Source organism: Benincasa hispida, chromosome 1, assembly GCF_027475165.1.
Source record: "Benincasa hispida cultivar pf3 chromosome 1, pf3_genome.v1.1, whole genome shotgun sequence".
Taxonomy (NCBI): domain Eukaryota; kingdom Viridiplantae; phylum Streptophyta; class Magnoliopsida; order Cucurbitales; family Cucurbitaceae; genus Benincasa; species Benincasa hispida.
This window is the reverse complement of record NC_143478.1, coordinates 45,107,700-45,124,981: the sequence shown is the minus strand read 5'-3', so window position 1 is coordinate 45,124,981 and position 17,282 is coordinate 45,107,700. Positions and strand designations below refer to the sequence as shown.

Below are 17,282 nucleotides of genomic sequence, written 5' to 3'. Positions count from 1 at the left end.
GGAGGACATCCAGTTGAGGTAAACTAGGACTGGTGTAGAAGAGAAATTCTTAGATCGGTTTGCTTAGAGGTTAATAGAAGGGTTGGGATCAGCACAATTAGATCCAAAGAAAAAGTATGGAATAGAGAGGTTTCAGTCTTTAAGGGCAACTACTTTTGAAGGGACTATGGATCCAACAGATGTTGAAACTTGGATGAATTTGATAGAGAAGTGCTTCAGGGTAATGAGGTGCCTGGGTGATAGAAAAGTGATACTTGTCGTGTTCTTATTGTAAGAAGGAGCAAAAGACTGGTGGCAAGGAGTTGAGAGCTGATAAGCAGGTATGGAGGAACCCACCAGGAGTAAGAAGGCTTTTTATGAGAAGTTCTATTCACGATCATCCCGTGATGAGAAGCAAAATGAGTTTCTTAGACTCGTACAAGGTTCCATGACAGTAGCAGAGTATGAGAAGAAGTACAGGGAGTTATCCAAGTATGCTATTAGTGTAATCGATGATGATTTCGCAAAGTGTAGACGGTTCGAGGAAGAACTAAGGAAGGAGCTACCCACATCTGTAACAGCTAGTGTTGAGTGTATTTTCTCTAAGCTAGTGGAAGCTATTATGAAGGTGAAAAAGAGTGTGGTAGAAGAGAATCAAGAAGAAGGAATAGAGATACGATCGTCATGGATTTAAGTCTTAAAGTCCGTTAGCAAAACAAAGGAAATGAAGGGAGTAAGAGGTTTGCACTTGGAGTGTTTAGCAAAGGAATTTCTAACTCCAAACATGGTGAAGTATCAAGTTCTAAAACAAGTTTAGGAAAAGAGATTCTGATAATAGAAAAAATTGAGCAACCTGAGGAATCTGTTGCCAGTTTTAAATGAAGACCTCTATTGCATTATGCAACAGGTATCATTGGGAACAGTGCCCTAGTGGAATCCATATTTGTTATAAATGTGGACAACCGGGTTGATTCAAAAGAAAATGTCCATAGTTGCTGTAAAAAGACATGGATGCACAAGACAAGCCTGCAAGCACTAGAGATGAAGGGTGGAAGTCAAGCTTCAAGTGTTGAAATTATAAATAAGTTTTGAGTGTTTAATGGTTGTGGAAAGTAATGTACTAAGTAGTTTGCTAGTGGTTGTAAATAGTGCGTAATGTTTATTAGTAAGTTTTAGTCGGATGTTTTTTTAAATCTTGTGGCTTTGTCATTGTCTTTGTTGTTGTTGTTCGTAACAACAAAAACTTAAGTTTGGAGTGCTTTAGATAGTGTTCACTATATTTTAAAGACAAAATTCTTTTACGGGGAAGGTAATTTGTAAGCCCTAAAACTTTTTCTTTAAAAGCTTTTCCAAGTTAAGTTTAGCCACGAGTGTGTTCTATACGTGGATGGACTTAAGATACTTAATAAGAATTAAGCTTGGTTGTAGGTTTTGGACTTGAAAAGAGAAGAAGAGTGAGGTGTGTTGTGTGTTAAGGAAAATGCACAAAAGTTGTAGTATAGACAAAGCCTTTAAGTATTGAAGGAAGTAGGCTTGCGCTAGACTTGAGTGGTGTGATGAAGAGAGGATTTACATAAGAAGGTGAGCTTATGCATTGGCCATAGGTGCTCAAGGTGGGAATTGGTTAGGCCTAAAAAGAGTTGTAGGTGAATCTTGATTAGGAGGTTTATATGTTGGTGAGAGGTGAAGGGAAGCATAAGGAGGAAGAAGTGTAAAGCATGTCGGGGAGCTTTGTTTAGTGAGCTATGCGATGAAAGGAATGGGGTAAGGGCTTAGCATAGAGAGGTTGGCCGAGCTAGGCATTGAAATGAAGGAGCCATGCATTGAGAAGCTGATGTTAGTCATGCATTGAAGGGAAGAGAAGTGAGACCTTGTTCATGTATTGGTTAGAAGGAATGATGCATTGGTGAGAAGCCTTGTCCATGCATTGGTAAAGGTGGTGGCCGAGAGAGGGACATTGGCTTAGTAATTATCTTTTAGTTAATATTTATTTGTAGGGTGAGGTGGCTAAAAGAGAAGCTAATCAAGTGTTAATGAAGTGCCAAGTAGGGGTAAGAGTTGTCAAAGTTTTTAGGCAAGGAGGACATCCAGTTGAGGTAAACTAGGACTGGTGTAGAAGAGAAATTCTTAGATCGGTTTGCTTAGAGGTTAATAGAAGGGTTGGGATCAGCACAATTAGATCCAAAGAAAAAGTATGGAATAGAGAGGTTTCAGTCTTTAAGGGCAACTACTTTTGAAGGGACTATGGATCCAACAGATGTTGAAACTTGGATGAATTTGATAGAGAAGTGCTTCAGGGTAATGAGGTGCCTGGGTGATAGAAAAGTGATACTTGTCGTGTTCTTATTGTAAGAAGGAGCAAAAGACTGGTGGCAAGGAGTTGAGAGCTGATAAGCAGGTATGGAGGAACCCACCAGGAGTAAGAAGGCTTTTTATGAGAAGTTCTATTCACGATCATCCCGTGATGAGAAGCAAAATGAGTTTCTTAGACTCGTACAAGGTTCCATGACAGTAGCAGAGTATGAGAAGAAGTACAGGGAGTTATCCAAGTATGCTATTAGTGTGTAATCGATGATGATTTCGCAAAGTGTAGACGGTTCGAGGAAGGAACTAAGGAAGGAGCTACCCACATCTGTAACAGCTAGTGTGGAGTGTATTTTCTCTAAGCTAGTGGAAGCTATTATGAAGGTGAAAAAGAGTGTGGTTAGAAGAGAATCAAGAAGAAGGAATAGATACGATCGTCATGGATTTAAGTCTTAAAGTCCGTTAGCAAAACAAAGGAAATGAAGGAGTAAGAGGTTTGCACTTGGAGTGTTTAGCAAAGGAATTTCTAACTCCAAACATGGTGAAGTATCAAGTTCTAAAACAAAGTTTAGGAAAAGAGATTCTGATAATAGAAAAATTGAGCAACCTGAGGAATCTTGGTTGCCAGTTTTAAATGAAGACCTCTATTGCATTATGCAACAGGTATCATTGGGAACAGTGCCCTAGTGGAATCCATATTTGTTATAAATGTGGACAACCGGGTTGATTCAAAAGAAAATGTCCATAGTTGCTGTAAAAAGACATGGATGCACAAGACAAGCCTGCAAGCACTAGAGATGAAGGGTGGAAGTCAAGCTTCAAGTGTTGAAATTATAAATAAGTTTTGAGTGTTTAATGGTTGTGGAAAGTAATGTACTAAGTAGTTTGCTAGTGGTTGTAAATAGTGCGTAATGTTTATTAGTAAGTTTTAGTCGGATGTTTTTTTAAATCTTGTGGCTTTGTCATTGTCTTTGTTGTTGTTGTTCGTAACAACAAAAACTTAAGTTTGGAGTGCTTTAGATAGTGTTCACTATATTTTAAAGACAAAATTCTTTTACGGGGAAGGTAATTTGTAAGCCCTAAAACTTTTTCTTTAAAAGCTTTTCCAAGTTAAGTTTAGCCACGAGTGTGTTCTATACGTGGATGGACTTAAGATACTTAATAAGAATTAAGCTTGGTTGTAGGTTTTGGACTTGAAAAGAGAAGAAGAGTGAGGTGTGTTGTGTGTTAAGGAAAATGCACAAAAGTTGTAGTATAGACAAAGCCTTTAAGTATTGAAGGAAGTAGGCTTGCGCTAGACTTGAGTGGTGTGATGAAGAGAGGATTTACATAAGAAGGTGAGCTTATGCATTGGCCATAGGTGCTCAAGGTGGGAATTGGTTAGGCCTAAAAAGAGTTGTAGGTGAATCTTGATTAGGAGGTTTATATGTTGGTGAGAGGTGAAGGGAAGTGTGCATAAGGAGGAAGAAGTGTAAAGCATGTCGGGGAGCTTTGTTTAGTGAGCTATGCGATGAAAGGAATGGGGTAAGGGCTTAGCATAGAGAGGTTGGCCGAGCTAGGCATTGAAATGAAGGAGCCATGCATTGAGAAGCTGATGTTAGTCATGCATTGAAGGGAAGAGAAGTGAGACCTTGTTCATGTATTGGTTAGAAGGAATGATGCATTGGTGAGAAGCCTTGTCTATGCGTTGGTGAAGGTGGTGGCCAAGAGAGGGACATTGGCTTAGTAATTATCTTTTAATTAATATTTATTTGTAGGGCGAGGTGGCTAAAGGAGAAGCTAACCAAGTGTTGATGAAGTTCCAAGTGAGGGTAAGATTTGTGAAGTTTTTAGGCAAGTGGGACACACAGTCAACGATATAAATATGGAGAGAAAGAGGAAATCAGTTTGCCCAAACCATTTGAGAAAAAGGGTAAATTCTTTAACCAAAATCTGGAGAGAACCAGTGGAGAGGATGATCGAGGGCTACCATGAGGAGATTTGGCCATGAAGATGCTGAAACTTGAAGAAAAATTCAAGGTTGGTATGAGTTTTGGAGCAATCGAAGCAAGTTAAGGATTTTGGGAGATTTTGAGCATTGGAGAAGAAGGTTGTTAAGATATTTTTTAAGAGGTTTATGAAAGAAATTTGAATTAATTTATGCTAGAATTGATGTTTTAAGTGTTGGAAAAGTGATGAAAAACATAAGAGTTTGAAGAAAGGTTGTAGGCTGGAGGTTGAAGAATATAGGCGGGGAGACTAGTGTTTCGGTGGGTATCGTATCAACATTGCATGCATCAGGCATCTTGCACTTGCTAGCCTCACAATCATCGAGCGTCCTATACACCCAGCGCTAATCTGCGTGTGGCTAGTGGCATGCTCAGAGCATCTCTGATGCTTAGCCTCACGCCTACTCAACACACACTTTGTACGTGGACTGCTGCCCATCTACCTGCCTTGTGTATGCATCCCAGCGCCCATGCTTGACGTCTACACCCAGTTGTGTAGCACGTTCAACACCAAGTGCCTACCAAGTTGGCCTTGTGTGTATGCCAGTGCCTAGGCAGCATGCACCTAACCTTGCCATGTGACCATCCTTGCCTTGTGTTGGTTTAATGTTGTTATGTCTAAGTGAAGGCCATTTTGAGCTATTTGGTCTTGGAGTGGAAAGTTGGTGAATTTAGAGGTTCAAAAGGTGTTGGACTATACCGTGCGTGGTTTTATTTTTAAGTATTTTAAGTTACGAAATATATGCTTATAATATTATAGTAAGTATGTTTTATGAATGAACTCAAGCATGATCTATTTTTATGAATCTTGAAAGTATGATTTTGATAAACATGTTTTATCTAAGGTTTACAAAAGAGTTTGATGTATGATGTCTTATGATTTCATTATGGATTTGAGGAAAGTAGATTTCAAACTACTGGATTCGGTACCCGAGAATGTTAAGATACTTTGTGGATGTTTGGCAGAAATTGTCGGCATGTTCTGACGGGAATTGTCAGCGTACTCGAGTATGTCTGGCGAAAATTGTCGGCATGTGCACATAGGATTGGATAAATTGGGTATAGGGTTTGGTGCAATTTCCTAGATTTAATTGGAATTTATGTGGATCTATTTTCTGGTTTGATTAAGGGAAAGTATGATCATGTTATTTTATTAGTTTGCATATGTTTCTAAGAATTTCTATGTATGATTTGATCTGATAGGTTTGAAAAAGATTGTTTGACAAAGTATGTTTGAAAGTTATTAATTACTTTAAGATCTAGTTACTAAATTAATCTTGCCTATAAATGTTTTTCCAAAGGAATTTCTAAGGTAAAACCTATATTTGTATAAAAGTACCACACATTGGGCTTCCTAGCTCACACTTTCCAATATTTGTTTCCCTCTCCCCTCCCCCAAGTAGCAGGAGAGTTTCAGGGTTCTAAGGTGCCTTGCATACAAGAGTCGAGTCTACCACTGCATTAGAGTATCATTTAGGCCAAGTACTTAAAGTCCTGTTTGTATTAAATTTGTCATGTATTCATAAAACATCAATAGATATGGTATCATAGTCCTGGTATGTAAATTAAGTTGCATTAAGTGTTGTGTTATAAGTTGAGTTGTTCACTTGGTTGATAAGTTGTTGGTTTTTTTACTGTGTGGTTAAATGCATTTCTCATGTTGTAGTTAAAGCAAAACAAGTCAAGTTGGACAGTAGATGTTATAAGAGGGTTGGCATTTGATGTCCTCACATCTCCTATTGGGTTCAGAGGGTAATATGGGAGGGGATGTGACACAACCCTACAAAAATCTCTTGTTTTTTCTTCTCCCTTTAATACCTATAAGGGCCCACTTGTTTCACAAATTTTTCCATGGAATTTCAGATATAATATCATTGTTTGTTTCACATAATTTCACTTTTTTAAACCTAAGATATTATTATTTAAGGAACTTTAAAACTCATCTAACATGTGTTTTTTAATATTCTACAAAATGGTGAGATTTTTATGTCTATGAACAATAAAGATATAGCCTAATTAGTTTAATGACTATCAATTATTTGTTACTATTAATTTTAATTAATTATTAAATAGTAATATAATATTTAGATTTAATAAATTTCAATTAACACATTTACTATTAATATTTTATGTTATACTAACTATTTAATCTGAATTATTATTATTATTATTGATTAATATTTTAAATACTTTCTATAGTAGTTATTTCCTTTTAGTAAATAATTTAAATATATTCAATCAATGTTTGATATCAAAGTATTCATTTATTTTTATTTTAAATGACTAAATAATTACTTAATATAACAATAAACTAAATAATGTTAAATTTAATTCATGACTACATTAATTGGTCTCTTGCATTTAATTAAGTAATTATTATTATTATTTTTTTTAGAATAAGTGATATTATTATACAACAACGAGGGGAATCCCACAGCCCGGGATCAAGGCAACAAAGCAACAAAGCACAAGCAAAGATAGGGCAACAAAACCAAAACAAAGCCAACAAAATAAGACCAGAACAAAAACCAACACATAAACGCAAACTCGCAAACTACCAAGGAGAAAGATAGAGAAAAGAATCCAAAACCCCACAAACTAGGGGCTACAATAAAACAGAGAACAACGTAAAGCTCGAAAAGAAAAAACATTCGTACACACACTAGATAAGACCAAGAAGGTCAACCTGCCAGGAAGTAGCACGAGCACGAACCGTAGAGACCATAAGGTGAACCAGAGTAAACACCGACCTCGGTCGACCTCCATGCAGCCGTCGATTGCACTCCTGCCAGATGTAGTATATGGAAGCACACCAGAAAACACGGAACAACTTACTACACGCCCCCTTACCCGACCCCACTCGGCACAACCAACTAACTCTACATCCCAACCAGTCATCCGATGCGTTGAACCCAACTGACGCAACACACTAGACCACACCTCTCTCCCAAACCCACACTCAAAAAATAAATGATCCCGCGACTCCACACCTCCCTCACACAGAAGACACCCCCTCTCTAACAACACACCTCAACTCTTCAACTAATCCTGTGTACCCAACCTATCCCTCACTACTAACCACGCACAGAAAGAGTGACGGGGAATACCACCTTTCTCCCATAAAATACCAGCCCCAAACACCCTAGGACGATGAGGACGTATACTCTCCCAAGCACTAGCTATAGAAAACCGACCACTAACATCCGGCACCCAAACCCAATAATCCTCTCCCCTCACCCTAGGCCCCACTACTTGGATAAAACCCCAAATCTCAAGCAGCTCCCAAGACACTGTAGGCCACCTCCAACCTTCCTCACCATCTATGAACTCCGACAACCACACTTCCAAACTACTCCTTGCATCATGAACCACCATAGACCTGTATGAATCCAAAATCGCGCCCCCCAGCAGCCAAGGATCCCACCCAACAAAACAAGACCGTCCATCGCCAATCATCAAACGAACCAGATGTTTGAATCTATCTCTACTTCGCAAGATAGCCCTCAAGCACCAAGACCTCCCAACCTCACTCCAAACAGCCCATAACGACCGGCCATGCAAAACATACGCCTCCACCCACGCCACCCATAGTGACCTCGATTTAATTAAGAGAAACCAGAGAAGCTTCATAATAGCAGCTTGGTTCCAAGAGGCCATATGCTTCACACCCAACTCCCTCTCTCCTAACGGTAAGCACACCTCATCCTACGCCACCCGTGCACCACCCCCACTCCACACTACCCTTCTATAAAACTCCCTCTCTCCTAACGGTAAGCACACCTCATCCTACGCCACCCGTGCACCACCCCCACTCCACACTACCCTTCCATAAATAACTACGTAATAGACAATCAACCTCATGAGTTACACACACAGGCAACACGAGAATGCTACACCAAAAAACCTAAAAGGTCTGTAAAATAGACCTAATAAGCTGCAACCTCCTAGCAAAGAAGAAGGACCTCACTGCCCAACTTCTAATACGAGCTGTAATCCTATATATCAAAGGCGCACAATCTACAGCCCTCAACCGATCCGCCAATAAAGGTAAACTCAGATACCTAACAGGCAACGAACCAAGAGAGACACCCATATACGCAGTTAGTTTCTCCGCCTCCTCCGACTCCACACCCGCAACAAACATGGAACTCTTCCCAACATTTGCAACTAACCCAGACAGCTCTGCAAACTCTATCAATACCTGCCTTACAAACTCTAAAGAATCTCTCTCAGCTGCACAGAAAATCATCAAATCGTCTGCAAAAACCAAATGAGTTAGGCCCAAACGCTCACACCGATCATGGAACTTAAACCACACAGGAGGTTTATTAAACAACCTAGGCAAACCCTTCAAGGGAACCATTAATCATCATAGAGAACTTAGGCGACGTAACACAAGCCCTCACCCAACTTACAAACTGAAGGGGCGTACCTATAGCCAACAACACACCAAACAGAAAATCCCAATTCACCAAATCGTACGCCTTTTGAAGATCAACCTTTAGCACACAATGTGGCTTCCCTCTGCCCTCCTTATAGTTCCCCACGAGCTCCTGACACAATAAAATGTTATAAAAAATTGACCTACTTGGAACAAACGCAGACTAATTACCACTGATGAAATCAGGCAACCACAACCGCAATCTTTCAGCTAAGATCCTCGAGATACACTTATACATAACATTGCAACATGAAATAGGACGAAAGTCCTCCATACGTTCAGCTCCCGGCCTCTTAGGAATGAGAGTAATAGCAGTAGAATTAACTCCACCAAGCAGGTAACATGTCTAAAAAAAATTTAGCACAGCGTCACAGAAATCATCCCCAACCACACTCCAAGCAGCTTTGTAAAAATCCACCGAAAACCCATCAGGCCCAGGAGTCTTCCCAGACTGCAACGAGAATAAAGCCTTCTGAATCTCCTCCCGACTCACTGGCCGACCAAGTGCCTCCACCCCCTCCTCGGGCCAACTGAACTGCACAATATCCCCAATTCGGGCAGTAAGATCCTTATACCCCATATGTTGAGCCCCTAAGCAACCCCGAAAGAATTCTACCGCCACCCCTGCCACCCTGCCATGCACCGTCTGGCGAGTCCCTCCAACATCTGTGACCATAAACAAACCACTACAGCTGCGACGAGAACAAACACAGCGATGGAAAAAAGTTGTATTCATATCACCTAACTCCAACCACCTGACCCTGGCCTTCTACCGGAGCGATGCCTTCTCCAATCTCGCCACTGACCAAAACACCTCAGTGGTCCAAGCCGTCTTTGCACACAGCGACTCTGAATCAAGATTCCTTTCTACCATAGCCTAAGCAGCCTCCATAACCTGCCTAGCCACACGCACCTCAATAGCTAACACAAATATACGCCTACCAAACGAAGTACGAAATACCTGCTTCACTACCTTCAAATTTCGCACAAAACTAACCATAGGAGACACATCCTCAGACCTTCTCCACACTGACCTGATAGGATCAAGAAAATCTTCTGCCTCCCAATGAGAAAAATAAAAAAATGTAGGAGGCGTCCTATTCCTCGTCTCCCCTGTAGAAACCAGAAGAGGGCTATGATCAGAAATCCCCCACTGCCCAACCCTAACCTCCGAATATGGAAAAGCTACCTTCCAGGCCTCATTGGACAAACATCGATCCAAACGACGTAAGATATCATTCCCCTAAAGTTTACTAGTTCAGGTAAACCAGTTACCTATCACACCCAACTCAACCAGATCCGCCTCCAATAACACCCCATTAAACTTCTCCATCTTCTTCAAGCTAGGGCAACCACCAAAATCCTCCGAGCTACTACGAATAACATGAAAAATCCCCCAAAACAACTCTAGGAAGCTGCCACGAGGCACACACATTAATCAACTAAGACCACAAGTTCTTCCTCTCGCTCACGTGATTAGAGGCATACATAGCACCAATATGTACCTTAGCATTAGATACAATATCCACTAAGGTTCCAGAAATGAATTGATCCCCACTGACATCAATGGAAAAATCATAAATACTCTTCCTCCACATCACCCTGATCCTTCTAACTCCCTGCACACTATAGCTACACACACAACTCCAAGCATCACCAAACCTACCCATCACCATACCAAAATTCTTACGACGAACCCTCGTCTCAAGCAAACAACAGAAAGTAATAGATGAGGAAGCTAAAAAGTCTGCCACCACCCTACACTTGATAGGGTCATTCAACCTCCTAACATTCCAAGAACACCAAATCATGAATCTTGCAAGAGATCACACCTACCACTTCCCACTAGGCCTTTGCCCAAACTCCCGAACATCCCATCCATAACAAACAAGGGATCAGGATCTGCCTGCACTAGTGCCAATGCCAACGAGTCTCACCCCTTATCATCCAAAATATCAAATTGATTACGATCATCAACATGCTTTACAAACCCCATTATTCTAGGGGACCCATAAACTACTCTGCTCTTCAATGGCACCATACCCGTGACCCACTACCACCCCTATGCCCTACACTTCCTCTATCACGCCTACGTCGACTAACCATAGTAAACTCTTCAACCCTCATATACAAAATTGGTATATTGTTTTTTGGTATTCAAAGTAACCATATTCAGATTGGTATATTGAACATAGATATTTAACTTCCAGACATTAATTATCCGACACATTCAAACATAGACATTAATAATCCCAGACATTCAAAATCCAAATATTCAAATCCCACATATTTAATTATGTACCCATAAAACAATATCTTGGATCTAAACCGACCCTAAAAGTATATTGCAAGGTGTTTTCTTCTAACTATTCCAACAATAAATTTTATTTTTTAATGATTTAAATTTCATTAAAATTTATTGAGTTCTAAATAAAATTAAGATTTTCAATTCACTTTCATCTTTTAAAATAATTTCTTTTAAATTTTAGATGCCAAATGTTTTTTTTTATATAATTATGATAACATTTGCAAATTTTAAATTTACTAAGTTGATTTGTGGACTATTTTCAAATAAAGAAAAATGAGTAAACTTATTTACAAATAAAATATTACTGTCCATTTGTGTAGACCTTGATAGAAATTGGTCTCTTGCATTTAATTAAGTGTTTGATTTTGGTTTCCATATACAAAATTGTTATATTGAACCTAGATATTTAACTTCCAAACATTAATTATTCGACACATCCAAACATAGACATTAATAATCCCAGACATTCAAAATCCAAATATTCAAATCCTAAATATTTAATTATGTACCCGTAAAACAATATTTGGGATCTAAACATGTCCTAAGAGTATAATATGAACGGTAGTTGTCTTCTCCTAACTATTTCAACAATAATTTTTTTAATGATTTAAATTTCATTAAAGTTTATTGAATTCTAAATAAAATTAAGATTTTCAATTCACTTTCATCTTAAATAATTTCTTTTAAATTTTAGATGCCAAACGATTTTCTTTTTGATAATTATGAAAACGTTTGCAAATTTTAAATTTACTAAGTTGATTTGTGGACTGTTTTCAAATAAAAAAATGAGTCAACTTATTTACAAATATAGCAAAATGTCATTATTTATCAGTGATATAATGCGATAGACCACGATAGACATTTCACGATAGACATTTGCCATACTTGAAAATATTTTAAGCAATTTCACCATTTAAAATAATTATCATTGATTTGTTTTGGTTAAATGATATAATAATTGATATTTTAAATTAAATATCTTATAATTACTAACATAATTCCCTTCTAAATTATGAAGGTAGAAGAGTAAAACATCATACATTCTTTTCATTTCTCGGGGGTAACCAAACAATAAATTTTAATTTTTGTGATCTCAAATCAATTTAGTTACAAATGTAAGTAGGAATTTGAAACCAATTCCTTCATTTAAAATCCTGGAATTTGAAAACATTTATGTTGAACTCTTAAATCTAAATGAAGCATAAGGGAAAAAGCAAAGAGAGAGAAAAAATGGCGAAGAGAGTCATGAAGGAGAGAGAGTTGGGAGAGGGAGCGAAACCATTACAATTTCAATAAGTAATTATTTCTTAGTATTCTTTATTTTTTAGTGCAACAGGATGTCAGGATTTGAACTGCAAAATGACTGCTTAGATCCGTCAACAATGGAGAATATAAAGAAAATAATAAAAGAAATTTAATGTTCATTGGAAGAAATGACCCAAAGTATAGTTCAAATATCAAATCATTTACAAAATTCAAGAACTGATTAATTTTGATATTGAAGAAAAGGAATCTTAGTCGGAAACTTTCTAAATAGAAAATTTTGATGACAATTTTGGGGAAAATCTCGTTGAGACCCATGTAGTTGATGAAATTGAAGAAAATGGAAACAATTTAGACAAATAAAATATGATTGAAGAAGTAAGCAACCATGGACAAATAGATTCAAAAAGCATTAAAGCCCTAATTTCAGTCGATTGTGTGGAAGCCTTATGTGAAGAAAATTTTTGTACTTTCGACTTGGAGATTGTGCGACCAAGTCTGAAGGAAGATGGAGAATAAAGTGAAATTCATAAAGTCAAACCCATGGTTGCAGGTGATGGGAGGTCCATCGAAGCTTCTTCGATCAGCTCTATCCTGTGTGCAACCGATTTCAACCCACAATTCCAAATCTTTATTTCTTAACAATTTCACATAGCCCAAATTCTTTTCCACACATTTTCTTGCGGGGTTCTTTAATTAGAATAATTTTGTTCAAGATGTAGGAGGTTGCGGGGGTTCTTTTCTTGCAGGGTTCCTTAATTAGAACATTTTATTGCAAGTTCTTTAATTAGAATAAAGTGAAACATATTTTCTTTTTGGAGGGATAGAAAATTATGTAAGAAGAATGAGGTTAATTAGATAATATTCTAGGTTAATTTTCTTCTTACCCCCTACTTGTAATAAAACTCTATAAATAGAGTCTTCCCCTCTTGTATAAAACAATTTATCACTTTAATAAAAGATTTGATTTGGGGCTTCTTTGAAGAGACTTAAGCGAGCACATGATAACTCTCGAAAAGAGTTATTTCTATGTCTTTAATTTAGCATGTTTGTCACGTTTTAAATGCTTAAATATCAATTTTTGTAGGATCCTCAAGCAAATCATGCATTTTGGAGTGTACGTGCTGCTCAGGGTTGTTTCAGAGCTATCAAAAGTGAAATCGGGCATTTAGGGCATCAAAGAAGCAAAATGATGGAATTACCCCTGCACCTGAGCACAACGTGCTTGCTATGCACTGAGCTCGTCGCTCAAAGGCCGAGAGCAGAAAAATAGAGGAGCGTTTTGGCACTCCAAACGAAAAATGAGCACCTCACGCGTGCTAGACCAAAAAAGCCAGAGTGCAACTACGCTCCCTCGCTTCTATAAATGCTTCTTTTTGTTTTTCTAAGGTTTAACATGTTGAATCCCATGGAAGCCAAAGTGAAGCTCCTCTTCCTTCTTCTCCATTCATATTTTTAGCATCTTAGGGTTAGTTTTTACATTTTTTTTATTGTATTTCATGGGTTTGAACTCTTTTCCTCTTCATCCTTTGTCTATGAAGATGTGAAGGTAAGTTTTTTTTATTCTTGGGAGTTAGCCTACATAATGACTTTGAGGATTATGTTGAGTTAGTTTCATGTTTGATTTATGCATCTTTGAATTCGTTTTAACCCTCGATGTATGTTTATTGGTTCAATTGATGTTCTTTCCTTTGAATGTATGTAGAATGCTAGAGATTTTAGGCTTGCGTGATGTCTTGATTCTTCGTCTAGCTTAAATCATCAAGTAGTAAATATTGAATCTTGCATGCTAGGATTTATAGTCTAACCTTGAATCTTAAAATACTTTATTTGGTTTGGTCTAAAGAACTTATGTTAATTAGGTCGACCACACAATAGAAACCTAGAGCTTAATGAAAATGTATTTAATTCTTTACAGCCGTTAAGGATTCAGTAGGATTGATTACATTTAGTTAATTGGAGCTTCATTAGAGGTTTTAATTATACTTACTTCGCTTGCATGATTCAGTCTCAGCTAGTTGTCTGTGTAAAACCCGAACCCTAATTACCTTAAGTAAGCAAGTGTAAGTTATGTGATGTCTTCCAATGAGTTGTAATGAGATTATGTTTTGGTTAGGAATGATGAAGGAAGAAAGCAAACAACTTTGTAGGACGAATGAGTGACGGAGGACGAATCACAAAGATTTTTTAGCTAAAAATTTGTGGTAATATTGTTAACTTAGTTATAAAAAACTTTGTAGAATGAAACTTTTTAAGATGAGGCCTGGAAATCGAGTTATATATTTTTGAAATTTGAACTGGAAATTGTTGAACAAGCAGGCAACTGCTTGAATTGGAGCCAATGATGAAGTTTTGAATCTTCAGATAAAACGACAAGGAATTTCGAGCTGAAATTTTAAGGTAATGTTGCTAACGTGATTCTAAGAAAGTTTGTAGAAGGAAGTTCCTTGAGATGAGTTCTGGAAATTTAGTTATGAATTGTTGAAATTGAATCTGCAGTTTGATGCTCCGAAATTTTTCTAAGTGTGGGGAATGTGGGCGATCAAAGGGTGCATTCTTTTGACATCTAATCCCTCTAAATTGGCTAAGTATCTGACCCTCAAAGTGAATGGTAGGAGGCATAATGTGATGGTCTGGCATGTGAGTTTGATTTATTAAGTAGGCCTAAAAGGGAGGCTAATGTAAACACTAAGTAGTATGCTTATACATGTAGGTTCAATGCCCATTGAAAAAGCCTATCAATCCTTGAGGAAGCAAACTTGAAAGACCTGTGAGTGACTATAAATGATTTATAAATGGTTTATAAATATTTTAATAATCCAAATGCTTTATTGACAGTTACTTTTATGTTGGTTATTTTATAAGAAGTTCCAAGCAACGAATTTCTCTAAAGTTTATAAACGCATGCTAGTTATAAAGTTTATGAAATATGCTTTGGTACAATGGTTGAACGATGGTAGTTCTCAAAAGAAGACTCTATGACATGTTTAAATTACAAGTATTTGTATTATCTTTTAAAGCATATGTGCTCTTAATGTTGTTGAGCATGCGTTAGCAAATGATATTCTTATGAAAACTATGTTTTATGAGGTCAAGCTTTCAGTAAACTTGTTTTATGAAAACGTTTTCCTATCATGTATTTTCAGCTCTTGAAGTACAAGGGGAAGGTATCCAAGCTGTACTACCTAGTTTTAGTTATGTTATGATTCTAATGCTGAACTACATAGAGAAGGTATCAGAGTAATTCACTCAGTTTAGTGATAAGCAGTGGTACCCCGCCTCAGTTATGATCCTTGACATCAGGATCCAGTTTGCTCTACGTGCACGTATGATAGTTAATCAGTTCAGTAGGATTGAACCACGAGTGTTCTTTCCTAACATTGGCTGAAAGGTTCCGAACAAAAGGGTTCTCACCCCAGCCCAGGCTTATGTTTGAGAGATCGAACAAAAGGGTTCTCTCTTAAACATGATATCCGACGATGAGATTGAACCATGAGGGTTCTGTTCTAGCATTAGCTAAAAGGTGTTGAACAAAAGGGTTCTCACCCCAGCTCAGGCTTATGTTTGAGAGGTCGAACAAAAGGGTTTTCTCTTGAACATGATATCCGACGTTGAGATTGAACCACGCGGGTTCTCTTTCAACCGGGAATCAGTTTAGCTATGTTTTCAGATACAATGGTTTTAAAAGTTTTATGTACACGTTTGCTTGGCATGTTTTGGTTCCAATATTCTGTTTTTTAGCTTTCAATTTAAGCATGAGATTTATGTTTTTATTAAGTCACTCACTGGGCGAGTAGCTCATTCTTTCAAATGTTTTTCTTTTCTCAGATAGTGGTCATCTCCCTAAAGGTTAGTTGTCCTGCTGCTCCGCCACTTGATGCTTGATTTTATGAAGTGAATTATGGATGATATGTGATGGTGAAATTGCGTTGTGCACTCAAGTTTCCTTAACGGAATCCAAATGTAAATTCCACTGAGTTTCCTGGTAAGTTCAGGGTCGAACTCAGGGACTTGTGAAAATAGACTGCATTGGTAATTTTTATGAAAACTTTGCGGTAACCGATAACTCAATTAATTGTTGGTTTGTTGTTGATTGCGTTGATGAAAAATAAACAAATTTGATGGATTGAAGAAAAGTCAGTTGTGTGATAGATACACTGAGTATGTGCATGAACGGGTTGAGAAGATCTTTAGCTAGCATTACTTGGGAATGCGTCAAACTATGCGATCATGCTACAACCATGCACAACAAGTCATTTTCCAATGCAAATATGATGCTCTTAAGTCTAGGACGCATGTGTTGAATGCAAAAGTGTCTATAGAGCTTATCCCTAAGTCTCTACTCTTTTCCTATGCGATGATGCAAAATGCATAAAGGCAAGGTGACCGCATACAATCATATCCTATCTTTAGGATCCATATGATGCATTGATAACAAATAGTGCTTATTCCTAAGCTTCTATCTCTTGATTATGCATTCTAATTTGACTCTCCCGAGCCTAGATTCTAACCTGACCTTCCCAAGCCTAGATCCTGTACTTAGACTACCCTCTCGAGTATCTCTAATGGACGAATGAAGCATACATAATACAAGATAATCGCATAGAATGAAAATTCCCTAGTTGTGCTAGCTAAATGCTTCTCAACCCATTCAACTAATTTAGCTACTGATGCATAAATAACAGAGAGTGAACAGATATAGCAAAATAATAATGGAAGTTAAAGGTAGAGAGCCTGGTAGCAATTCCTTGCTGACCGAGGCTTTTACACTGTAAATCTCCATTCGGTTCCAAAGATGTTCCTACTTCCGTAGGCGTCGGCCCTCTCTCTGTCCTTGAAGCTTCCAGCGCTCTCCCAAGCTTACCGGAATGATCTATCAGCACCACCTTCCTCTCTCGTGTCCGCCTTAAAACTAAAGAAAAACTATGAACAAAGACGTGCGAACCGAAGTATGAAATTTCGAACTGCTTACCCTTTTCTTGAAGGTTGCCTTTGGTAT

The 17,282-nt window shown here is 37.9% G+C and overlaps 1 protein-coding gene across 1 annotated transcript; it reads right to left on the bottom strand.

Moving 5' to 3' along the window:
• Positions 1 to 7,313: 7,313 nt before the first annotated feature.
• LOC120077424 (uncharacterized) lies at positions 7,314 to 9,586 on the bottom strand. Its single transcript, XM_090313335.1, has 5 exons — positions 9,519 to 9,586; positions 9,077 to 9,404; positions 8,704 to 8,824; positions 8,198 to 8,528; positions 7,314 to 7,650 (listed from the first exon to the last, which is right to left on the bottom strand). The coding sequence occupies exons 1-5, from the start codon at positions 9,584 to 9,586 to the stop codon at positions 7,314 to 7,316; spliced, it is 1,185 nt and encodes a 394-aa protein (XP_090169461.1).
• Positions 9,587 to 17,282: the final 7,696 nt, after the last annotated feature.

What these genes read in the sequence shown, in the direction of transcription:
- LOC120077424 (XM_090313335.1), bottom strand. Translation starts at nt 9,586, where the DNA reads ATGGTAGAAAGGAATCTTGATTCAGAGTCGCTGTGTGCAAAGACGGCT. An exon ending in TGGTGTGTTGTTGGCTATAG is followed by an intron (nt 8,529 to 8,703) that starts GTACGCCCCTTC and finishes TGGTTTTTGCAG; the next exon opens with ACGATTTGATGATTTTCTGT. An exon ending in AGGAGGTTGCAGCTTATTAG is followed by an intron (nt 7,651 to 8,197) that starts GTCTATTTTACA and finishes GGATTCATACAG; the next exon opens with GTCTATGGTGGTTCATGATG.